Source organism: Archocentrus centrarchus, chromosome 17, assembly GCF_007364275.1.
Source record: "Archocentrus centrarchus isolate MPI-CPG fArcCen1 chromosome 17, fArcCen1, whole genome shotgun sequence".
Taxonomy (NCBI): Eukaryota; Metazoa; Chordata; class Actinopteri; order Cichliformes; family Cichlidae; genus Archocentrus; species Archocentrus centrarchus.
This window is the reverse complement of record NC_044362.1, coordinates 29,377,647-29,403,883: the sequence shown is the minus strand read 5'-3', so window position 1 is coordinate 29,403,883 and position 26,237 is coordinate 29,377,647. Positions and strand designations below refer to the sequence as shown.

The following is a 26,237-nucleotide window of genomic DNA, read 5'->3' as shown; positions in this document are numbered from 1 at the left end:
TTGTCGTGGCCTTCGTGTTTTGGAGCCAGGACATAAAATGCATAACTTTTAAGCTTTAATGCAATTATATAGAAATCTACCAGGGTAGGGTTGTGATGAAGGTCGACAAAGACCACAATGTCTTTTGTAACAGGCTGTAATCGTGATTGTTTTCTGCTGTGAAGCTGGCACTTTATGATGGGAGACTGTCTCTCTTTTCTAGACCGTCAGTGGAACTGCATCACTTGCAAAAATACAACAAAAGGCCTTTAAAGAAATTAGTAATGTTTTACCAGCTTATCCTTCTCTCCCACAGCTCTTTCTTCTTCCTTTTCCTCACTTTTGTTCATCATGAATCAAACTAGCATCTTTTCGTTTCGTGGATGAGAAACCCCTGCTGCTCTCTGTTGATTTAAAATAATCACTGCCTCCGAAGCGCGCACAAACTCCCACAGAAGGATGTCGTTATTCATTACAGTGGAGCAGAGGAAAAATCATGGTGCCTCATTACTCATCCCCTAACATTACATAAACCTCAGTCCTTGATGTGCTACAAACAATTCTCAGTAGGAGGGCTTCATGAATTGGATATCAGGCTCTTACTCATTGGAGAACTGGCTGTAGAGTGTTGGACAGGTGATTTGGGAGATATAGTGATGCAGTTTGGGAAGTGTAGATGTGCAGGTAATGCACTTGAACCAGAGGCACGTTTACTGCAGAACTCTAAAGTTTTTAGCTGCATTTTTATCTACATTTCACAATTTAAAGAGTGATAAAACATGAAATACATGTTATCGTTTTCTTCCCTGGGAGGACATCTGGTTCTCATAAGGTCAGAAACATCAAAACACACACAGGCAGCCCTGTGGGAGATTTCCATAAGGGGCTCCGAGTAGCTTCATATTTTCACACTGTGGAAGAATTACATCCCCAAGAGCTGTTGTTGTTAAACGCCATAACTGTGGGAGCATCGTCAAATGCAAATATCATGACTGTTTGGGCCCGGATATTAAGTCAAGCTTGTTGTGGATAATGGATTTAACTTGGCATGCGATGACTAAGGACCATGCTGTGCAAGTATTATTAAGAGTTCACATTCCAAGAAAGCTCATCTAGTCATTATCCCAAAATATACTCTAATACTTAAACGCTGAAAATAGCAGCGTTACAGAAGGCGGCCTGGTCTGGTTGTTGAACAGATTGTACCATAACCTCAAGGTCGCAGGTTTTTCACACACGTCAGTGACTCTGTCAGTGTTCATAATGCCCATGAGACGAGACTTCAAACCTCCAACATGTTGCCAGATTCTGCTGCAAGCTGCCTCTGACCTCTGATGACATGAGGCAGATTTGCAGTAGTAAACTTTTCTTTCCTTCTCCATTTCAATCGCACAACATCGGGTTTTGCTTAATGAGGCAAATTTGTCATTTTGGTTTAGATAAATAAATAATTCAGCTTGACTTGACTGCATTCGGAGATGAAACATCCAGAGCCTTCTATGAATTGGAAGAAAGCTTTGTTTAGACCGACTTTAGCTCTGCATGAATAATGCAGCCTCTTCATTTATTTCAGTGGAGTGCTAAATGAAGAGGCTCAGTATCATCTGGCAAGGTGCTGTCGAGTGTGTAATGTGAGTAAATTACCTTTTACCCTGAATGCAGAGTTTCTGCTATACCCCTCATGCTCATCAAGAAAAAATAAAATCACTTTTACTGTGACAGCTTCCTCCTCCTCATCCTGATAGATTAACTTTGCAGTGTTTTGGTGTCTGGTAACTCTTCAAACTTGAGGACCTCTTAAATCTCGGATCATTTTTCATCATCTCACCAGTGCTTGAGAGACTACACAGCAACTTGATGAATGCTTTGTCCTTCTTTGGGTTCAGACACTCACAAAGAAGGCAGTGTTTTTTGGTTTTAATGTGGGTCTGAACCTGTTTTTGAGGGCATAGTACTAAAGTACAAATCATGCTTACCATTGTAACATAGAAGGCGCATACGCGTTCATACCTGACAACAAACCTGTGAACAAAACTCTGCTGTCTTATACAGTTTGGAGGATATTCAGGCTTGATTGTAACAGCAGTAGTGGCAGCAGCAATAAAAAAAGAAGATCTTTATCAGCTTAACACAGCATAAAAAGTCTGACAAGCAGTAACAACTTAATCCTCATACAAACTGCTTATAGCATAAAATACAAACATCTCGGCACTTTGGATGTTTGGGTTCCTGTCCATCACATAATGTCTTATCTGATTGGCTCCATTTTCATTCTGTTGCATGACACTGACCCCAAACCTACAGCCAGAGTCAGAAAGAATTATCACCAAGTAGAACGAGGAGTCCTGAAACAGATGGTGTGACAGCCCACATCGCCCTGATCTCGACATCACGCAGTCGGTCTGAGCCTGAAATCCCAACGGTGCCTGAATCCACAGAAAAGCTACGAGATGTGCTCGTGTAAAAGAGGGAGAATTGTTGCTGAGGGTCAGACCTCTCCAAATCAGAGAGGTTTGACATTTCAGATGCAGGAGACAGACACCCTCTCTACTTTAAGATTAGACTCAAAACTTCTTTTTTTTTTTTTGGTAGCACTCATAGTTGGGCTTGATCAGGTGACCCTGAACACCCCTTAGGTATACTGACCACGTCTTCTCCAGGCACCTCTTTTCACCCCTGCATGTCTATACTGTATACCACTGCAGCACAGCATTATGGTCATCTGTGTTTTGTCATATGGCAGATGGCTGCCCCTCCCTGAGCCTGCTTTTGTTTCTTCCTGTTAAAAGGGAGTTTTTCCTTCCCACCATTGCAAGTGCTTGCTGACAGGGGATCATTTGATTGTTGAGGTTTTCTCCCAAATTGTGTGAGGTCTTTACTTTACACTTCAAAGTGCCTGAAGGCGACTGTTACTGTTGCCATGTGAATAAACCTGAGGTAAAGTGAATCCTTGCTTTCCTTTCACAGCGCAGTACTGTACACAGGCTAAGAGTTGTAATCCTTCTTTCACTTCAAACAAACTCATCCTAGGGATTAAAGATGAGTCTTTGGTATTTTACTCTCCTGTTTAAACACTGCATCAGCACCCAGAGGGCCTCACAACTAAAACCGCTGACTAAAGCAGTGACAAGATAATGATGGCTGTGGCATTTCTTATCATACTTTACGCCTTTCAAAAGTTTCCTAACCACTGTTCGCTCTCTCTTCATCTTTCTCTTGCTTTACAGACTACCCATGTTCAGGGATGTTGGGGATGGTGTCTGGCCAGATCGCAGATGCTCAGATAAGCGCCTCTTCCTACGCTGACCGGGGCTGGGTGGCCGAGAACGCCCGCTTATTGACGGGAAGGTCGGGCTGGACCGGACAGTCGACAAAGCAGCCTTTCAAAAATGAGTGGCTACAGGTGGGTTCACAAACACAGCCGAAACAAGCAGTCAAGACCAGATCATGACTTTATGTGTCTTTTATGTGTTTACAGTAGTAGAAAGTGAAATTATATATCCAGCAGCCACAATCACAGATCCTTAACTACAGGAATACAATATTTCATAATTTCTAACAGTGCTTCCCAAACTTTCTGGCTGGTGACCCCTTGAAATAAAAACATATCTGCTTGTAACCACTCATCGCAAGTTACATATGGCCCTGAGTGCTTTTGTATATAATTTAAAATAAAGTATACAGTTTATTTTTCCTGTTCCCCACTCAGATGGGAAGCATCTGGCAAGAAAAAATATCTGCATTTGACTAACAAAGTTCTAAACAATCTTATCCTGAGGCCCACTGCAGGGATCCCAGTCCCCAGAGTGGGAACCACTGAGCCGCACCAATCCAAGCCAGTCCTTTTTTGTGTTTTACCATCTATTACAAAGTGACAGGGTTCATTTATGTAAATATACCGTAACTTTAACTCCTTGACAGGTGGATCTGGGCCAGGACAAGATGGTGACCGGTGTGGTGATCCAAGGAGGAAAACATCGTGACAGGAACGTCTTCATGAAGAGGTTTAAGGTGGGCCACAGCATGGACGGAGAGGAGTGGACCATGGTAAAGGAGGACAACACCACCAGGGTCAAGGTTGGTTGACCTATATACATAAAGCCAGTGTGTCTACATTTTACAGGGAGGAAACAATTAATGGCAGTTACAAACTATCAAGGAATGGACAATAACAGAGGAGGGAAAATAGTAAAACTGCAACGAGACGCCACTGAAAACTAACCTTCACAATAAACAGAAAATAACCAAGAGGCAGCTCCTCAAGAGGCTCGAATAATGACAAACTAAAACTCCACATCAGGAGAAAAACAATGAAATCCAAACAGGAACCAGAATTCAAAACTGTCACAACAACTGAAGCTCTGATTAGGATAATAAAATCAAAACAGCGATCCGATCAATCAAGGATCCAAAAAAACCATAAGACTGTGACTAAACGTGCTTAATATGTTTAATATGAGTTTAATGAACACATTTGAAGGCGGTGCTTGAGGCCGTGTGAGCACATCAGATGAAAATGGTTTTACTTTTTCTTCTGGCTTCTCCTCCCTGTCTTTCGCTCTGTTTCTTTATTCCTCCCCTGTGTCTCATTCACTGGCAGTTTTGTGAAGCAGGCCATGAATTAAAAGGAAGCCAGATAAAAAGTTGTTGACATGAAATAAACCTCTTCTTACAGACATCTTTAATTCCTGAAAGCCATGAGACGGGCGCTCTGCTCGCCACAGCGCCGCCCCTGGAATGAAATGTTAATCACCTAAATTACAGACTCCTGTTCACATGAGCTCTGCTCGGTGGGACTTTGTGTGTTGGATGCTTTGTCTGAAGAGTTCAACTAAACTTTCAAGAGGAAATTTGGGTTGTTATGGAAGCAAATAATTTTAGCTTACACTAAATAAACACAGAGTAGAAGAAGAAAGCAGGACTGTGGGTTAAAAACTGATGCACAAACAGACAAAAGGGAGAAAAACAGCATTGTTGGGGTGTGTGAAAGAAACAGGATTTAGTGATGCAAAAAAAAAAAAAAAAAAGTGCAGCAGAGTTGGTGCTCGACCACCCACACATTTATTTATTTTTCACATTCACTCGAGCTTTGCACCGAGGTCCCTCGCTTCTTTCTGCACCAGAGCCTCTGAGACGCAAATTGATCAAACATGTCGATACGTCTGCGTTACAAAAATATTAGTGGTCATACCTTAGTGAGTCTCTCATCGATTGGCTTTCCAGCACTTTCTGGGCTTAATGACACCACAAAATTACTACAACTAAGTGAAGTTTTATTGCTCTCAAACAGAGTGCAGGCTGTAGTCCCGAACTGGAGCTGATAAAAACGTTAATATCTGAGTCGCTTTTAGTTGTTAAGTATGTTTTATGTTGTTGGGTTGGATCCATAACTTTGCATCCAGAACATTAACCTGTTTTTTTTAATACAAAAAGACTGACACAAGTATTTGGTCCCCTAGATGACGGAGTAAGAAAACAGGAACTACTGTTTGAGCTATATTTGTGTCCTAATATAGTTTGCTGGATTTCATTCATAAAGTTTTATGCTTTCAAATTTGTCAAATGTGCAGTCTGACAAATTTGTTTCAGAATAGGAAAACCACATTCATAATCCAGCAGCAGAATAGACGTCGGCGGGTGTCGGGAATTTGCCTTCACCATGCTCGACTTCATCCGAAACAGATTAATATAAACATTACTTGCAGCTATTTGCCTTAATCTTATTTGCAAAATCAACCAGAAATGAAAATAAACTCAACCATCTGTAAACTTTATTCTCTGGAAGTATTAGAAACCGACTTTCTTTCTCTATAAACATAACTGTAATTCTGATCCGCAAAGAGGAAATGCATGTCACTGCTCTCGAGACCCCTCTTTCCCTCCTCGGCTGGCCCTGCTGGTGCGACATCCCCCTCTATGTTTTCCAGATGGCAGGGCGGAGGGCGAAGCCGGCCATCAGACTCCTGCTGATTTACTGCAGACGGAGATCTGGATGCTCCTCTGAGCCTCTCCGCTCTGTTTCCTGTGGCTTTTTATAAAACCTCTTCAAAAGACGGGGCAGGAAAGCTCAATGAGATCCAAGCCGGTACATGTGTTTAAAGATACCTGGGCACAAGCACGTACGCTGTACATACAGTACATGTTCACGCATAAAGATGAGCGTATACAGAGTACATGGGAGACATGTGGGTTACTCTGTCTAATCAAAAACAGCAGTCCTGGAAGATGATCGAACCAAACTTGTAATGGTTATAAAGACTGCAATTAAATGGTTTTGTAATTCTCAGAGCTTAACCTCCCAGCACGCAGATTAAAATCACTCATTTTCTGAGTGTAACAGTGGTACAGCGTTGTCTAAAGAAACTAAAGGGCTACTGTAGAAGTAATCTCCTAAGATTTTCCCTAATATGTATGCTGGAAGTCAGGCTAAAAAATAAAAATGTGGCACTACTCTTTAAAGGGGACCGGTTAAGCTAATTACCAGATCCTTGTTTTTATTCTTTACTAGAGAATAATCCCATGATTCACAGTTCAAAATCATCCTATTTTGTTTTGAATTTGGCCTTAGTGCAGCCCCTTAGTTTGTCCTTTTTCAAGACCTTCTTCCTTTAACCCAACTTTCTGCTGATTGACTGTCCCTCGGAAAGTTTGAACAGCAGGTGGGTGGGGCTTCTGTACCTGAGATGACCATATAAGGATATGCTCCCCATATGACATCATACAAAGCCAAAGTTTGAAAAAACGGTCTGAAATCAAGTGTCTGAAGCCTGAACATTTGGCTCAGAGGAATTACTTCTACATAGCCTGACCTCATTATCAAAAAATTGGCCATGTTGAACAAGTGCATCCACCACTGTAACAGTAAATGTATGACTTACATGATAAGAAAAAAATATAACAGATCCCCATGTATATATCTAACAATGTATGTTAGATTGTATACTTACCTGCAGACATTTACATGTTTAAACAGAAATGTGTCAGTTTAACTTTTTTTTTTGTATTTTCATCAAAATTAATACCTAATGTAGTTCCAAAGAACTTGGTAGATATTGTAAGGAGTGCAGTTGTGAATTAAAGTATTCCCATGTTTTAGAACATGGGAATACTTTTTTAAAAAGATACTAAAAAACTAAACTTTGCATTAAACTTTAGAGCTTTTAAAGACTTTCAGACAATAAGAGATGCTACAGTTTTTTGCCTTTTGTCACACAGATGTTTTTAGTCAACAAATACTGTAGTATGCTAAAGTGTTAGCATAGATAGAACAACTTTAGTGTAACAGTTATTTCCATGCACAGCCTGAAATGTTGGTTTCTGAAATAAAACTCCTTTCAGTCTTGCATATTATAATTCTATAATTCATCTATACTGCCACACTGCAGCCTTTAATAAATCAGGCATTTGGAAACCACGGCGGTTAAGACAGGCAGGGGTGCATTTGGTGTTTGGTGTCCCACTACTTGGTTCCCAGCGTGACTGTAACCATTTTCATCTGTGCTGCTTCCATGTTGAAACTATGAAAGGATGGCCTCTGGATCTGATTTCCTGGCTTTTGCTTTTGTTTCCTCCTTTCATTTTGTTTCAGCTCCTTGTCAAACAGAGTGATGCCTGATCAGAAGCAGTGCACATTGCGGCCCCCCCCCCCCGCCCACCCACCCGTGATTTTTATCAAAGCCTTGAGGATGGGCTTTTACAGAGCAGTGAGCACTGCAGGGTTTTCAAAATAGCCGTTGATTGATTCATTGCTGTATTACTGATCTACTGTCATCAGGTTCTATAAATGACAGACCTTACAGATTTTATAGGTTTACTTAATTGATTTCATTTAATGCACAATTTACACTGATATTAGAAAGGTCCTTAAACTTCATGCATCAATGAAAATTGTGAGTATTATCTTAACCCTATTTTTCTTTGAGTGGCTTTAAATGATCAACACCTAAAGCATAAAGTTGCGCCAGGTTAGATCAGAGTGCTTTTCAATGTTATGGTCATTTGATTTAGGGATACAAAGATGTATCAACCAAACATCAGTATCAGCCGATACACTATCGGGCAGATGATATTTGACAGTGTCAGTGGCCAATATTTATCTGTTGTGTCACATTAATTTTGCATTGAGAGACTGAAACAGTTTTATGAAGATTTCTTTATTTCCTTGGTGCTGGGAGGGGAATAAATGGCTGGAAAATAAATAAATATTGGTATCATAATATCAGTATTATATTGGCTCAGAAACGCATCCTAAGTTTGTATAAATTCAAATCTATGTGATACCTGTTTTTCTTCAGGTATTTTTTGGAAATCAGAACCATGACACCCCAGAGCTGAGATCAATGGGTCCGCTTCTTACCCGCTTCATCAGAATCTACCCAGAGAGAGCCACTACTGAGGGCGTGGGCCTCCGCCTAGAGCTGCTGGGCTGTGAACTGGAGGGTGAGTCCCTTTTACCACAAACAAATTTATCAATCTGTCGTTATGTATTATACCACAAAGATAGAAGGAATTACATTAAGCCTCTGATATGGAGCAAGTTTGAACTGGACCAGATTACACTGGAAAACTTAGCAGCATGTTGCACTTTAATATCCTGATATTACAAACTCCTGTGGTTTCTGCCTTTGGCAGGCTTGGTCTTGCTTGAGAGTGGCACAGCGCTTTCATAAACCATAGCAAATAATATACAAAAGCTGACTTTAGATATTCAAGGAAACTCAGTGCAGGAAGAAGGAATCTACTGTTGTGGCTGTTTTTTCTCTTTAAATAAAAATAATAAATAAATAAATAAAACAGAATGAGGCCAAATGGGAGACACTCACAGTAAAGCTTTCTGTACCTGGGCTGGGTCTTAGGTCTCATTCGTCACACTTCCAAATATTCAGACTAAATCTCTAGGCTGCATGTTGTTTCTGACTCTCTCACCTCTCCCGTCATTCTGGTTCACTTTAACGCATTATGTGAAATAAAGCAGTCAAACATAAAACAGCAGGAACGTTCAAAGTTTGCTTGTTTTTTCCAAAATAAAGTTCACTGTTAAACACTGCCCTTATCTTCTTTAAGATCGAGGGCAGCTGATGAGCTGCTGTATTTTAACATCTTTGCATTACTGGCCTGTAGTTTTCATTTCTATATAATTAACCAACATGAAGCACAACTGAAGTGGCACAACGCTTTTGAAAACATTTTGTGTGTTATTTCATGCTGTTATGTCCTTATTGTAAAGTGATCTTACCGTAAAATGGGCCTTTGTTTCTGTCTTGTTGCAGCGGTTGATGCTCATAACAAACATAGCCAAAGTTTCAAATAATGAGGTCAGTGTGTGTACAAACAATCCCTGTGACTCAAAAGCTCTAAATACAGGATCTCAGACAGTTTGGGAACTATAGACAGTATAAACCATGGGCGTAGCTTCTGGGTCAGAAAAATGAAGCCAATGCAGAAGGCCCTTAAACTTGCATTCTATCTGTAGGCCACCAGGGGGTGATAGCTCTGGTTGCAAGAAGATTTGCAGTCCTATAGAGGTGTATGGGAAAACAGCTTTCTGTCTTGACCTCTGTAAACACTTTTCTGCTTAGTTTATGGGCTCAGTCACTCATTGTGGGTCATATTGAACAGAAAAATTAAGTCTGTTTTGCAAATCTTGCTCATATCGTGTTTCAAAATGGAGGATTATCTGTGGTAAGAAACCGCAAGCTCGTTGGCTAACAAGTTGTCAATCTCAAGACATTAGCCAATGAGCATGTGGTTTCACAGTCAAACTCACTTAGATAGTATACCTAGATGCCAACAGCTCATCTCAAGGACGTCACGGTAGCTACTTCAACTTTTATACTGCCTGTGTTCAGCGAACTATGACATCAATAAGAGAGGTATCCTTATTGATGGGACAGCCAATCAGCCAATCAGAAGAAAGCTTCCTTTAAAGGCGGGGAAGGGAGCTAAAACAGCTCATTTCAAGCTGAGGGCCTGCACAAAAGCCCAGTATAATGGAAATAAGGATCATTTTTAACAGTGACTCAACCAACACTCTAGTGGAGTACAAAAATAAAAAATATGGAGCTACAAGTGAAAATAAAAGCTCTCATATGTGTCAGAAAAGTTGTGTTCAGGGTTCAGGGCTGCTGCGTGTTGGTCTTGAGGCTCAAGTATCCAACAGATTAAATAAAAACATGTTTGCAAACATTTACGATGTTTGCCTTTTTTCTTCATTTTTTTTTTAGAAAAAAACAATAAAAAAATGTAAATATGTATTGAAAAATCCAACATGCAAACAGCATTTGGCTTCAGTCGTCCAAGCAGTCAGCTGTTACTGCTTATACTTCACAGTGTTTGGTGTAATGAGAGAGAGAGAAAGGGAGTGTGAGCACATGAAAGGCTGACGCATGCCGTGGCAGGGCACCATCTCTGCTGCTGCAGTGGTCAGCGCTTGATGGGTGTGTGGGAGAAAACGGGAGAGGAGGGGTGGGAGGAAGGGCTTGACCTCTCGCAGTAGGTGAGGAAGGAACAGATGCAGGGAGGAAGCAGGCTCTCTGATGGAGTATCTGGTTGCACTGTAGGGAGAATGATAAGAATCAGCAAAACCATGCAAGACCGTGTGTGAAAGAGTGAGAGAGGCTAGAGAAGGAGAAGACTGATTAAAGGACAGAGAAGACAGAAGAGCTGAGAGAGAGAGAAGCAGTGGGAAAAGGAGATCCAACTAGAAACATGAAATTACGGGGAGTCTTGGATCTGTGAACTCAATTAAATTAACCTTGTTTAATTGAACTCTTGAAAACCTTAAAATCTCTCTGCAGCTAATTGTTTTTTTCCTTTCTGCTCATCTTTACGCCAAAGAAAAATATTTGCAAGATGACAGGTGAGGGAGCAGCTCAGAGAAAGTGACGTACTGTACCTGCACACCTAAATGTGCAAACTATCAGCATAGATTTAATACTGCTCCTCATTTAAAGTTCAGTAAAAGTAAGATGCAGAACAAACATCCTTCTCTTCCCCAGATGAAAACATTAAGCACACATTCTCGTGCAGACTGCAACCTGAAATTCACTAATATCAACATGTTAGCACATATTTCACTGCTAATGGACATGCTTATACTTACTGGTTTTGAAAAATCTCATCATGTGCATCTGCTTGCATATGGGCCCCCTATTAAAGGAGAAATAAGGACCTCTGACCCTTGCAGTGAGGGGATCAGTTGGTTCTTTTGTACTTTGGGGGGATTTTGCTGGCATTGTTGGGCTTCACTTGTTCTCTTGGCAGGAAGGGTCACAGTAAATGAGTTTAAAAAAAACGTTCTGAGTGATCACCCCCATCCTGATGGGAGTGTTTTCCTGGAAAATGGCAGTGCCTCCATCCCTGAGAAATAAAGGGTCCCTGAATAGCGAGTAAAGCAGTGATGTAAATCATCTTCTTTGGCCTTTGGAGTCACCAGTCTAAACACCTATGGGATGTTCTGCATTAAACTGGGGAACGTTTTGGTGTCCTCTTGGATGAGCTGAAGGAAGTGGCTGGGAAGAGACAAATCTAGGCATTCCTGCTTAGACTGCTGCTCCACGACCCTGATAATTCCTCAAAACCGGTGGTCCTACATCAAGCAGTGAGAAACGCGACAGCTTTGCAACCAAAGAAAATAAAATTCTGTGTCAGAAAATTAGGATGCCCATCTACCAGTATGGCTGCTGCTGGAGCTTACATCTGCAAACCAACCAATCAGAATCCAGCATGAAATGATGCTGTTGAACTTGACACCTGTACTTGTAAGAAGGAAAAAAAAGAAGCTCGCACAGAGACGAAGGGGAAACAGAATTTGTGGGTTTCAGCAAAGAAGAAAACTTTGCTGTGTTGTTTCTATGATGTTTCCTCCAGCTGTTCTCATGGCTGCAACAAGGAAAGCGTAGCAGGGAAACAAGCAGCCGTGCATCAAAGATCATGGTTTTTTTTTTTTATTATTATTATTATCATGAAACAGTCTGCGTGCATCAAAGTTGATGTCCTACCCAAGGTAGAGTTCCAGAAAACTGATTCCCAGGCACACTGAAGATGTTTTTCCTTTATTTGTCACTCCTCTATATATACAAACATCTTCAGGAGATGATTTCACAAAAAAGCCTTTTAAATGTTTTTAATCAACACTGGAGACAGTATGATGAGGATAATAGTGTGGTATTATTATTATTATTGTTATTATAGGGATGCTCAGATTGTGTTCATCTCATACTTTAGTGTATGAAGTTAAAGAGTGAAAAGGGCATGGAGGTTTTCAACACAGACACTTTAATCCCACTGCTTGAAACACATAAACACATATACACATTTAAATTCATGCAAAGCATGAGCATACATATAAAAACATGGTACACAGACATTCACAATCACATCCAATTATCCAAATCACAGCCTTCTTGGAACAGAGATGTTCACTGAGGCAGTTTGGTGCTTCATAAATGTGCATAATGACCTGAAGTGGTCCTTAACGATCCAAACAAGTCAAATTTGTGCTATTAAATTAAAAAAAACATGTGCTAAAGCTGTTGTCAAAAGCCTTAAAAATATAAGGTGTTAGATATAAGATAGCATTAACTAGCAGTTCATTTTTCTTTATTGCCGAAAAGATGTTTTTGTTAATTAATCTGAAAGCCGTGCTTCATTAATGAGTCGTCTTCCCTTTTCACAAGAGCATCAAGATGCCAAGTCGAGCTCAGACAAACACAAGCGAAGAGAAACTAACAAGCTGAAGAATATTCCTGCAGATCACTTTCAGCAGCCTAATCAGATGTTTTGCCTCGAGCTTCGAGTTAAATCAGCAGCTCTCCGCTTACATCCGCGCTGCTGTAAGAGCAAACCTCCATCCCACTCGAACTGTCGCAGACACGTTTCCTTACAGAGTTTAATTATATGCAGACCATCTGTGGTTTTCACATAGTCTGCATACGCTTAATGCAAGTTCAATTTGTTTCATTTACATAAAAACACATCGCCACGCATCGACTGCAGAGTAGAATTTAACAAGATACAAGGGTTTCTGTCATTATTACTCTGGTGCTTGATGGGGAGAAAGGTGCCAGCTCTCAACCTTCTGAGAAATCAAGACACTTGAGTTTTGCAGTTAATGAGAGTGTGGCATCCAGCCTTGTATCACTTTTCATTAAAGGGGAAACTGTTATGTCTGTGCTTGATTCACAAGTCAAAATAATCTTTAGATAATCTCTTACTGTGCGTTAGTGCAGACCCTCACTTCGTCCACTGTTATAGGTTTTTTTCACTCTCACTTTAAGCCAGCTTTTTTTACTGCCCCTGGTATACTGGAGGTTTAACAGCATTCCTAATATGGGCGTTTCAATGGCAACACACAGAGCGAAAAGGAAAACGAGATGTGCATTTGTAGCAGTCTGGAGCCTGAGCATTAGACTCACAGTGATTACTTTTACACTGAATGTTTGGCCATATTTAATATGAGCATCACCACTGTAACAGAGTATATATGGAAAAAGCACAATGGGTCCTTGTAATGACCCACAATTCTCTCATAGAAGAGATCTGACTTCGGTAAATGTCGTCTTCATCGCGCCCTTCTGCATTTGTTTAGTGACTTTAAGGGGTGACGTCAGGTGTCCGGTGCACCTTTCTCCTACGTATTCTCCTTTGTAGACCAAAAAAGCTTTCTTTTTATCCTTTTCAGCTCATCGCGGAAAAGTGAACATTTAAGTTAATTAGACTGGCTTTATAGTCAAAAGCAGTAGCTTGCTTCTTGCTTTGCTTTTAATGTGTCTAACTACTTTTCTTCTTTGTAAATCTGTCTCCAAAGTAGATATGATCTGCTCACCTCCGTGTTATTTTTAATCTTCTTTTTTTAAGAAGCGCCATGAAAAAAAAAACAAAAACTCAGAAAATCAAAAAGTCCTTTGTGCCCATTCCTGTTTGCATTTCCACCACGACTGAAAAACTGTGAAAATCAACTTAATTAGACTGATAGCAGATGAAAAAGCAACAGGTTTTCAACAGTTTTCCCCCAGTGGGTATCTGACAAGACCGAGACACAGCGGCATCACACTGAGAACGCCTGTCTCCGCAGTAGGAGGTGATTGGATCCTCTTTCTTGTTAGTTACCAAATAAAAGTTAACTTTTTGTTTTTCTTCGGCGTGTTTGTCAGCAGTGTTGGGCGCTAATTCAGCCCCAGTAGTTTAAAAAAAAAAAAGAGAGAGAAAGTTCAAGCATGTTTCTTATTAGAGGCATTAAGTTACATTGTCAGGCTATAAACCTCTTCGATTTCTGCACTAGAATATATGTGAATTGTAAATTGAACCCAAGGCAGGATTACAAACAGAGCAAAGCAGACAAATGCTCAGAGACCCACAACTCTAGGGGGACTCATAATAAGTCTGTCACTGATGATCAGTCCCGTATCCTTCATGTTTGGCGCCAGCCAATGAGAGGGACTAGTAGACTGGGACCAAACTGTTTTGGTTTAGCTTCTTTCCATCAGTGTGCTGTGTAATCAGCAAACACAAAACCCTGGGAAAGAAATATTCTCAGTGTCAGTATATATTTAGGAGTTAACGAATCGCTCAAGGCCAATCATTATTCACAGAATATTTTGAGATTCTAGACTTTTGAGGCACAGACTCTTTTTTTTTCTCTCCCCAGTGAGATGTTGAGTTTGTTGTCAAAGGAAAATTGTTAGCACTTAATGAAAAATCAGTGAATTATTTTGGCTTTGGAAGTTTGAGCTTTGGACTGGTACTTACAGAGTGCTTTTCTACTCAACCTGAGCGCTCAAAGCACTTTTACTACAAGCCACATTCACCCATTCACACACTCATTCAGTGCTTTTTAATAACTAAACACACTCACTCTCGGTTGGATGCCAAAGGGTACTCCAATGTCCACATATGTGGACACTGGAGGAGCCCTTCTGGTAGAGCAGCCCCTCACGTTCTTAGCCACAGCCACCTGTGACGCTGCAGCCCTTTACAAAACTTTGGAGGTGTCTGGATACTTGAAAAAATTAAACTGGTACAGTTGTACAGTTATGGTCTGAATATCTGCCGCAGGGCCATGTATGAGATCAATCCAGCCATTATTAAGCCAATCTATCCCTTTGACAATCACACTGCAAAACACAGCATCTACAAATCAGACTTTGTGCTTTTATGTCCCTTAATGTTGTTAAACGTGTCAGTTTTATCAGTGCATTATTTTCTTAACTGCTTATCCCATTTAAGGGTGCAGGAGGGTTCAAGGCTGTTCCAGCTATCATAGGGTGAGAGGTGGAGTACACCTCATTTCTTTACACTCTTTTTTTTTTTTTTTGTCCATTCTAGTCACTCATACTTGCCGTCTCTTCATCTTCGTTCACAGAAATAACAACTACAGCACTTCCAACCACCCCGCTTGCATCTACCCCTCCCATGACCACGTTTGGTGCGACCATCACAGCACCAATCACCGTCCCTGGCACGACACCAATTATAGAGTGTGAAGAAGGACGAGCGGACTGCATCGGTGAAACAGAGACGCCTGATTACGATGACCCAATGGGTAAAGCACAGAAACTCAGTTCCTTTAATTTTGCCCTCACCGCCCTCCATCTCTGCCTGTGTAGCACTCGCCAAATTAAAATGCAAAGCAATTAAAGGTAAAAGGATTGAATGTGGGAATAAAAGCCTTTCTTCTTTTCTTCCTTTAAATATTATTGATTTAAATTCTGCTGTAATGAAGTCCAGTTGGAATTAGATCATGAGAGATTCTCCCTTATCTTCCCACTGACTGCTATAGTTTTGACTGAATTTGGTCTTTCGGTTCAGCTTTATTTATTTATTTGCTTTTCTTTAACAGTGTGTGACTATCCTTGTTTCCAATTCTCCTTTATCTCCTCTTTTATTGTCAGCCACATGAAGCGTTAGGTGTGTTTTCTAGGCTTGAAAACTGAATCCCTTCATAAAGAGACATGTGTTTGTGTGGGTGTGAAAACCCTCTCTGACCTTTGATCCCCCCAAACTGACTGTCCCATCTGTCTTTAGCAGGAGGCACCCTGTCCACCAACCCCATTGTGGAGTTCATGCCAGGTGAGTATTTCCGCCACAATCTGCTTCCATGTTTTCTCTGTAAGATACGTTTCATTTAAAGCAAAGTTGAACCATTGTACAGGCAGATGTAGATATGAAAGTGCTGTTCAGGGTTTGCCAGATCAGTGCATTAATTCAATCAGTGAATGAATGCACTTCAGTGTCACCAACAGTACTGACCACAGTCACAAAGAACAATGAAACTGACCTCCATTAGAGTTAATAGCTTTTTCGTGGTCCCACTTCACAAATGAACCTGACACGGCTGAACTCTGACATTAGTGGATTGTAGAGAGAGAAAATAGATAGATGTGCTATTATGCTGTATACGCTATATTGCAGTATTCACTCACCCATCCAGAGCTTTGAATTCAGGTGTTCCAGTCACTTCCACGGCCACAGGTGTATAAATCAAGCACCTGGGCCTGCAGATTGCTTCTACAAACATTAGTGAAAGAATGGGTCGCTCTCAGGAGCTCAGTGAATTCCAGTGTGATACCGTGATAGGATGCCACCTGTGCAGCATGTCCAGCTGTGTAATTTCCTCACTACTAAATATTCCACAGTCAGCTGTTAGTGGGAGTGACTGGGAACGACAGTAACTCACTTACACCAACTTTCTGCAGTCAATCGCTACAGACCTCCAAACTTTATGTGACCTTCAGATTAGCTCAAGAACAGTGTTAGAGAGCTTCATGGAATGGGTTTCCGTGGCCGAGCACCTGCAACCAAGCCTTACATCACCAAGTGCAATGCAAAGCATCAGATGCAGTGGTGTAAAGCACGCCACCACTGGACTCTAGAGCAGCAGAGATGTGTTCTCTGGAATGATGAATCACACTTTTCCATCTGACAATCTGATGGATGAGTCTGGGTTTGGTGGTTACCAGGAGAACGGTCTACTTTGGTGGAGGGGGGGGGGTTATGGTGTGGGGTTGTTTTTCAGGAGTTGGGCTCGGCCCCTTAGTTCCAGTGAAAGGAACTCTTAATGCTTCAGCATACCGAGACATTTTGCACATATTCATGCTCCCAATTTTGTGGGAACAGTTTAGGGATGGTCCCTTCCTGTTCCAACAATGGCTGCAAAGTCTGGGCCGACATCATATTAAACGCTATGGATTAAGAATGGGATGTCACTCAAGTTCATATCCATGTGAAGGCATGCTTTTGGCATTATACTGTATTTACACAGAGGGAAAGGGCAACATTTTTTTCTTCAGTGTTTTTCATGTGTGATGCCAGACTGCTATAGTTAAAAGTAGAAAAGTAGAAAAGTTTCCCTGTGTACTAATTTGCACAGAACAGATCAGAGTGGCTTGAAGATGCACAACACCTGCAGGCAGGCTTAAATGGTGTCCCACATCTGCCTTCAGCTGATCATAGGATACCACCTGAGCATGTTTTTGTAGCCTGACTTAAAGAGTGCTATGCTTAATTTTAAATTAAACAAAAAGGAAAAACTATCAAGAGGCCTTTTCATAACCAAAAAAAAAAAAAAAAAATCACCAAAACGCTAATAATTATTCATTTTATGATAGCCAGGGGTGGGACAACCACCACCACATTAAAGGGTTTCTAAAGGTCTCAAAGGGAAAGGAGCAAGCATATTAGAGAAAAGTCAAGAATTTAATGCAGAAATATATTTTCTTACTTATTCCTTTCACAGCAGATCTATCTTTAGCCCCACTGGGAACGTTTAAATAGTGTCTCGTTATCAAGAACCAACTTAAAACTTAGATTATGAGCATCTGCAATTCTGCATAAAACTATACAGATGTGGAAACAACAGCAGAAAAGAAAGAATGGGTGGCATTAACACACGAGATGGTATAAACTAACTGCAGGTATTACTACAGAGGTAAACATAAAAGTTGCGATTCTGCACAAATGCAGTGCTCTGTTTTGATCATTTATGTCTTTCTTTGCTGCGTGAACATTTTAGCACCATATCACAGTTTATCATCCCTTGTGAATACACCAAATTCAACTCATTTGGAGCAAACAGCCAGCCTCAGAAGAAAGAATAGGCCAGAAAAATGGCAGCCCTGACAGGGAGAAAACGAAATAAAGCAGTAGGGATGAATAGAGAGGAGAAGGAGGCTGGGTGAGAAGGATAAAGAGGCAAAAAAAGAGAAAGGGAGAGTGCAGGTAAAAGAGGAATAGAGGGAGGTGAAGTGAGAGCAGCAGAGGAAGAATAAAGGCCTCTTGGGTCTCAATTAGCTGAGCTGAAGCATCGCGTGAAGACAGCTTGGGGTTGCTGGATGGCGGGCGGGCGGGTGGGTAAGGTGGGTATTACTGTGCAGCTCCATGGTCATTTCTGCATCCTATTAGCCTCTCAGAAACAACATATCCACTGTTGAGAGATTTCAGCATTTCTTTGGATGCTGTGGTGAACCTCTGCCGCCAGTCGACTGCTTGCAGAGGCAGAGGAAAAAAGGGAGGGTTTTTTTCTGTTTTTTTTTTTTTTCCTTTTCAAGGGGCCACATCCGCTGATGTTGGTGGCACCCCGCCCTTCTCCATGGAAGCTCCCTCCATTCTTCGGCTTCTCTCTCTTGAAGTGCTGATCCCAAACATATGTACGTGCTGCTGCCGTTCCCTATCAGGGGAGGAAAATGCCCTCCAGCACTGTACAATGTACATACAGTCACAATGGTCTCCCTGTTTGTCTCACCCTATTCCATCTGCACAAGCCTTTTGTTTGGTGTGATATGCTTTCCACAGCCTGCACAATTTATACTCTGACCATACAAGACAGCAGGAACAGCTTCCTAATAGGAAAGCTACAAGACCTGCTGTTCTTTTTTCCAATCTCCTCTACCGCCTCCTTAATGACACAGTTTGGTGAGAGAAAACAGCCCCAGATCGTAGCAGCCTTATCACTTAAAAACCCAAGCAGTTTGTCGCATAGCATAGCAGCTATGGATTCAGTTCTCTAGAAGGGTTTACAGGAGCAGATAGGAGAGACAGCAATAATAACATTTGAAGCAACTGACACTTTCCCTGCCCGTGCCCTTGCCAATATTTTTAGTCATTTTGCCAGACTTGCATGAAGGTCCACAATTTAGCATCAGCTTCTTCGTCTTTTGGCTGATACATAGAGCCGCATATTTGATTTCCCACAGTTTTTTCACGCTGGATTCCTTTTCTTGACACAATTCTCCCAGGGCTTTGTGTCCCCTCCCAGTCTTGAACTGGGGACATATTAGGTGAATTTGTTAACCACTACACTATGGAGCTTCAGAAAGGCTTGTATATTTATAAAATCACCATTTAGTACCAGCTTCTTACAACATTTTTTGTGTCTCTTTGCCGCAGCTTATTTATGGTTTGCCTGTAACTTTGACTTCTCGTCATTCTGCGGCTGGACCAGAGAGACCGGTACAGGGGCCGAGTGGATCATCCAGGCCAATGGGGCTCCTGGCGTCCACAGAGGACCAACCACTGACCACACAGGTAGGTGATGTGTGCTCACTTTTGCGTTCAAATTTGGGTTTTTTTTTTTTCCCTCTCCTTTTTTGAACTAGTGGCACTCGACAGATGCTTTGGGAGAGTGCTCCGTAGCTCTCTATGTTACTGTGCATCTGTTGAAAAGTCTGTTGAAACCTCTTGTGCTAGAAGTTGGAATATTTTCAACAAAGCTTTAAATAACACTACACAGTCCCTGTGCTGCTGAGAATTCACAACTGTACCTATTTTCTGTTTAAAGAAATGAGGAAAAACATGCCTATGATGTAAAAAGAAATTCCCATTGGACACCTAACCTTGTTCCTGCTCTGAAGGACAAAGAGTTTGTGAACATGGAAATGTATCACAAAGCTAAATAGGCCTTATTCTCTATGTAGTGTCATGCACATGCTCGCTCAAATTATAATGTTAGGCCCCTCTTACTACCCGAAGATCATATTTGGGTAATAATTGCTGCAAGAGGTCCGTCCATCTATTTTCTAACATTTAACTGGCAGATGTCTAAGTAGAGGTTGCCAAACATCTTTCTTCCTAGTCACCTTCTACTGAGGTTCTTCCAAGCCAGGCATAATCTCAGATGCCCAAACAGCCTCAACTGGCTCCTTTTGATGTGGAGGAGCAGTGCTTCTGTCCTGAATCCCTCCCAAATGACCAAGTTCTTTACCCCATCTCTGAGGCTGAAACTAGACACCCTTTGAAGGAATCTCATTTCCACTGCTTGTATTCATGATCTTGTGCTTTCAGTAAGTACCCGCATACTGTGACCACAGCTGAGGGTGGGCGTGTAGCTCGACCAGTAGATCAACAAGCGCTGATATCTTTTTACCACAATGGGGCCACAATAGCATCCGCATCACTACAGATGCTGCACCAATAAGTCTGTCAATCTCCCATCTTTATCGGGAACGAGACCCAGAGATACTTGGACACCTCCACTTGAGGCAGCAACTCATCCATAAATATCAAAAACCATATTCAGTTTAAATTTGACCATGCCGTCATAGACCTCAAACTTTCACAGCCAGCAAACATTTTCTGTATCAAACTGACCCAACTTTCCCAATAAGGATCTTGTGATGAGAGTTGGGTCTCCCACCAAGGTTTATAATGGAACAGTCCAAAGTGTTCATGGCTTAAAGCAGTGGATCAGATCAAAAGCAGAACCAGAAGCATGCCTGTGTGTGTGTGTGTGTGTGTTTGGTTTGTTGGACATTCTTGTGGTTGTGCATTGTGAAATCATCCATCAGGGTCAGACCGGCATCACAGAGTTCTGCTGTAACATCCTGATGGGTGTGATGGAGAAGGGTTGTCAGAAATGGTCCAAATTGTGGTGCGTGTCATCATGCGCAGGCATAAAGTGGGAGTATTCTGGCTACACTGACAAAATCATTGCTTTCTACCCGCCCTACTCACCAGATTTGTTTGCCTGCAGCTCCTTTTTCTTCAAAAAAATTATATTCAAGTTGAAAGGTTTCCTGTTATGACACAGCGGAAGAAATCCAAAAATAGTAGCTTGGCTTGAAAAAGATCAGGAGAGATGGAGCAAATTCAAATAAACTTGTTTTTTACTTTTGTGTGATCACACCTTGTGTATTTTTTCTAACACAAATGGGATATTTTCCTGAAATTTTAAGTGACAGTTCCAACTGAACCCACTATACAACTTTAATCCTTACATACATTGTTGTGAAGACACAACACAATTGTGATGAGTTGGTAAGGGGCTCTTATACAGGATGGGACAACTGTTGATTGTTTTTGTGGCACAACAATGGTTCGTGACATGTGAGCACACCAAGTTCAGCCAGCCTGAACAATTTTGAACTTTGACCACCGCACATTGTGAAAGCTGCCCAAGCGGTGGAGGAAAAGTTGATTGTGTGTCTGAATTCCGTAAATTATACAACTCAAGTGTGAGTATGTAAATAAAGCCTTTCTTGGAAATCTGTCTCCATTTAAGTAGACGTGCCAGGTGGTCGTTTTAATAGTCACGTAGCTTGTTGTTGGTAGGCAATGTGTGTAAACACAGCATAGACTTATTGTGTGTTCCCACCAATAGCCCTACGGCTCTGTTGAAGCTTAGGAGTGAAGCTAATGAAGAAAACAGACACAGTTTCTTTGCAGAATATTTTACTCTTCTCTTCTGTCTCTTTGGATGTTTTGAACACATCATATGCGTCATCAGCCCACCGCAGCTTGTGTGAAAGCCACTGTATGCAACAAAATCAGGAACAGACAGAAATAAAAACACCAACAAAGTGTCCAGCACAGTCAGTGAAATCATTTTATCATGCATCACCTTGAAACATGCACTAACAGCAGCCGCTTTGCAAAGAAACAACTGCTCATCATATTAACATGGATGATGTTCTGCACTGCATCGAACAGAATGGGACTTGTAAATGTTATGAGCTGTGTCACATTTTGAAAAAGGCACAAACAGCCTTGAAATCCCTGACTTTTAAAAGACATAGAGCACTGAAATTCATCAACATGCCTCGGCTCTCTGTCCTTCTCTCCATTCAAGCCTGATGGGTGTGATGGATGTTTCTGTGGTGAGCAGCAGCAGCAGCAGTAGAACTACCTCTAAAATGAATGATTTCACCTTGATTTCTTGACTTAACCAGATCACTAGTAAAAAAAAAAAAAATGAGTATTTTGTGATGTCAAGTTAGATTTTCTCCTGAAGCATGAGCCCTTTGTTTTCACCAGAAAACCTTGTGAGGTCCTTGAATCTGATGTCTCTGGGGGTTTCTAAAGCTTTATAATGAGCAGTAACACACATATTATCAACTGCTCACTTTATGAAAAGACGGTTAAGCGTTTGGAGAAAGCTCACAGAAAGTAATCAGCTGAAAGCAGTAAAATGATTGTACTGTAATGAAGGCTTGTGCGTTTTAGAAGCCCTTTATTGTTACACTGATGCTTACGCTCAGTCATGTTAAAGCTTGTATTCATTAAATTTGTATAGAAAAAAAGCATTCCTCACTGCGTTTTTACATTCAGGGATGTTTGATACAAGTATTTTAAAAAGCAGCAAAGCATAGGAAAAGCTGTCAGGAGCCCTCTAATGTCACAGTCATGTCTTACCTTGTCTTCTGCTGTCCCCTGCAGGCCAACCTGGGAACTTCATCTACATGCAGCTGACTGACTCAGACACGCTGAGTAAAACTGGTGAAGATCAGGACAAAGAAGAGAAGGTGGCGAGGTTGGCCAGCCTGCCCATCACCTCACCAGACTCGGACCTGTGCATGTCATTCTGGTACCACATGTTTGGTGAACATGCAGGAGCGCTTCACATCAAACACAGGAAGGAGGCAGAGGAGGGGCAGATCCTGTGGACGCTCAGTGGCCATCAGGGCAGTCGGTGGAGGGAGGGACGGGTTATACTGCCACACTCAAGCACCTCCTATCAGGTAATACAGATCTAGATGGTAAGGAGCTTAAAATGGCAGCAGGGAGAGATTAGAATCTGTTTGGAAATTAATTGGATTTCATTTTTTTTTTTGTCCTATTACAGAATAATCTGTAATAGGACATTGTACATTCTGTATAATGACAAAAAAAGGCATTTTATTCTAAGATGACAGTGAATTGTGTTTAAAGGTGATCATTTAGAGCTTTTGATGTAAGCCTTCCAAGTTTTTTGTTATTTTTAGGTCCTTCCTGCTCCAGTTGAACAGCTTTTCCATAGAGATTAAATAACAACAAGCTGTGGAGGCAGAGTGTGAGGTTAGGACAGTCATCTCACAGCAAGAATTTTCTGATGGGACTTCAGATTTTCTCAATTCCTGCCAAAGTTAAAACACAGAAGTATTTGTGTCAAAAGACAAAAACATGCATGGTGGGAGCAGCTGGAAACCTGAAACTTGTTGGTTAACTTTTCTTTCCCTACTGTGATAAACTATACTTCTGATCTCTACCAGCGAGCTTTGTCACATTTCACATTTTTCTGTCGAAGTTCAAGAAAATACTGGCTTTTTATAGTCTTACATTGTAACCATTTGTAAAGTCAGAAGAGATAAAAAGTTTCTGCAAGTTGTGCATTTGCATAGACTGTGCTTCATGTGTGGTCTGAACTCACCAGTAGGATGGATGTTTGGGGTCATTTTTGACTTTATTTGATGGTCAACAGTGTAAACAGAAAGTAAGAGCAGAGAAAGAAAGGTATGATTTACAAAAAATATATACATTTGCCACAATTAGGGAGGTTTCTTTACTGGATGATTAACCTTCTCTTTTTGTTGTCCTGTATCAGAAAATGCATGTGAAAGACTTTGTGTTGTTATTTGCAGGTGGTGGTGGAAGGTGTCGCAGACCGACGCAGCTTAGGCCACATAGCTGTGGACAACATCCAGATCATGGATGGAATCAGCGCTGAGGACTGCAAAGGTGTGTAATTCAGTGTTCCTTAACATCAGGAATGATGGAAGGGGGAAGGGATCAGCCCACTCAAATATGTAATCATGGTTATGAATGTGCAGTATCCCTTGGTTTCTTAATCAGATCTACCCCCTACAAAAAACCCTTAGTTTACGGTTTCACAAGACTTCACTATTCAGTGGGTGATGTCGCAGTCGCTTTTCAGTCTACAGTTTATATGCAGTCTAAGGCCGTATAGCAGGAGAACTCAGGTGGATCAGACACACAAGGGTGGGGAAAAAGAACCACTGCTGGTGGCGGAAAAAAATAACCCAACATATACTCCAATACAGGCATGAAATGTAACAAATCAATGTTCTAAATGTTAGTTCAATATACTTATTTTTGTCAGGAACATCATCTAAAAAGTGTAGAGAGAAAGCGATGAAATTCCAGCATCTGTTCTGCATCGTATGCAAACAGAGAATCTGTTTTGTGTTTCACTCCAGATCCAAAACCTTCTACATCTCCACCGACAGAGATCTTCATCCTGCGTAAGTATTGAACATAATATGTTTGTGCTCGATAAATAAGTGCATGCACTTATTTATTAGGCACTTCTCCACAGACATTCCAGTGTTTGTTTTTTTAACTCCAGATCCAAAACCTCCCACAACTCCACCGACAGAGATCCTCATTATGCGTGAGTATTGAACATAATGTATTGGTGCTCAATAAATAAGTGCATGCACTTATTGGGCACTGGAATTGGTAATGGAAAACATTAAATTGGTGCCAGAATAAGAATCACACTCGTGATAGTGTGTTCTCTTCTTTGTTTGTTTTATTTACCTCAAAGAATTCCATCTGTTGTTACTGTTTTGTTATAGTTGTTTTTTCCTGATGAAAATGTACTTGAAGCATGGTACAGTATTTATTACTGTACTGCTGTCAATGTAACATTTATACAATAATTATGAACTTCAGACTTCCTTTGCTTTGTTTTGTTTTTAAGTTGGGGATGATGAAAAACTATCAGCGTGATCTCGAAACCTTCTATTTACTTCTATTTTTATAGACATGTATTGATTAGGTTTCAGATGTAATATATCACCAAGGTACATTTTACCAAAGAATACAACACAAACATCAATATAAACTTGCATCTCCTTCCATAAGGAAAAAACAGACATGGTTATAAAACTATAAGTGTAGTAAACATAGGAGTCCCTATCAGCAGTCCCTGTGGTGTATGTCAGCTTCAAGTTCTTCAGGAATGCAAGAAATTAGTTCCAAATTTCATAAAATTATGAAGATTTATTTCTGAGTGAATATATTTATATTCAGTGATCAGGCATGACCAGGCAGCTCTGTAACCCAGCAACCAACAGAAGAGCTTTTTTACATGTTTGCAAGAGAAAAAAAGTGAAATAAATCATCTCTCTTGTAGGTACAAATTGATCATTTTTTCCCTCTTTGTTTCTTAACAAAATCATACTCTGACTTAAAAAAAAAAATGCAGAGTTTAAGGCAATTGGGGATATTTTAAAGCTTCTTTACATATTCAGGCAGGAGTATTTGAATTCATCTGTTTCTATTTTGAATATTTTAACTGGAATATATTTCTGTGTTTTGCAGCCATGGACACCTACTCACAAGAAAACAATCAGCTTGGCAGCCCAGGAAACATGCTAAAGACCCTGGACCCGATCCTCATCACCATCATCGCCATGTCAGCTCTGGGCGTCTTCCTGGGCGCCATCTGCGGTGTCGTTCTGTACTGCGCTTGCTCACAGGGCAGCATGACGGACAGGAACTTATCTGCCCTTGAAAACTATAACTTTGAGCTGGTAGATGGCGTGAAACTAAAGAAGGACAAGATGAATGGACAGACTAACTACTCAGAGGCGTGAGTGTGAAAGGGGGACGGAGCTGCAGTTGCTCCGCGCGGACACGTTTGATGCAGCCAATCAAGAAAGCGGAACACAGGGCTGAAGCCACCAATGGGATGGCAGGGTGGGCTGAAAGTGAGCCGATGTAATTTTATTTCTCAGGAGCAGCAGTGGAAGGGACTCACCTATAGGGGGCACTGTGTATAAAGAATCTGTACAGCAAAAAAACAAAAACAAAAACAAAAAAAGAAGAAAACTAAGGATTCTATTTGTTTTTTGGCGTGCTTTGTTGATTTCATGTAATCACATGCTGGTGTTGAGACCAACTGAGATGAAAGTATCTTTGTGTACTTTTATGAAAAGATAAGATCTGTTTTTTTTGTTTGTTTGCTTGTTTGTTTTGGGGGTTTTCTCTTTTTTTTTTCTTCTCCTTTCAGATGTCATTGTTTCACAAAACAGGCAGTCTATTGA

The 26,237-nt window shown here is 41.0% G+C and overlaps 1 protein-coding gene across 1 annotated transcript; it reads left to right on the top strand.

The window, feature by feature from the left end:
- Positions 1-2,429: 2,429 nt before the first annotated feature.
- On the top strand, positions 2,430-26,237 carry LOC115795625 (neuropilin-1a-like). Its single transcript, XM_030751615.1, has 12 exons — positions 2,430-2,490; positions 3,207-3,382; positions 3,901-4,056; positions 8,274-8,418; positions 15,341-15,520; positions 16,003-16,047; positions 19,363-19,500; positions 22,627-22,928; positions 23,808-23,904; positions 24,384-24,428; positions 24,533-24,577; positions 25,513-26,237. The coding sequence occupies exons 1-12, from the start codon at positions 2,430-2,432 to the stop codon at positions 25,785-25,787; spliced, it is 1,665 nt and encodes a 554-aa protein (XP_030607475.1). The 3' UTR covers positions 25,788-26,237.

What these genes read in the sequence shown, in the direction of transcription:
- LOC115795625 (XM_030751615.1), top strand. Translation starts at nt 2,430, where the DNA reads ATGTGCTCGTGTAAAAGAGGGAGAATTGTTGCTGAGGGTCAGACCTCT. An exon ending in GACCTCTCCAAATCAGAGAG is followed by an intron (nt 2,491 to 3,206) that starts GTTTGACATTTC and finishes CTTGCTTTACAG; the next exon opens with ACTACCCATGTTCAGGGATG. An exon ending in CATTGTGGAGTTCATGCCAG is followed by an intron (nt 16,048 to 19,362) that starts GTGAGTATTTCC and finishes TCTTTGCCGCAG; the next exon opens with CTTATTTATGGTTTGCCTGT.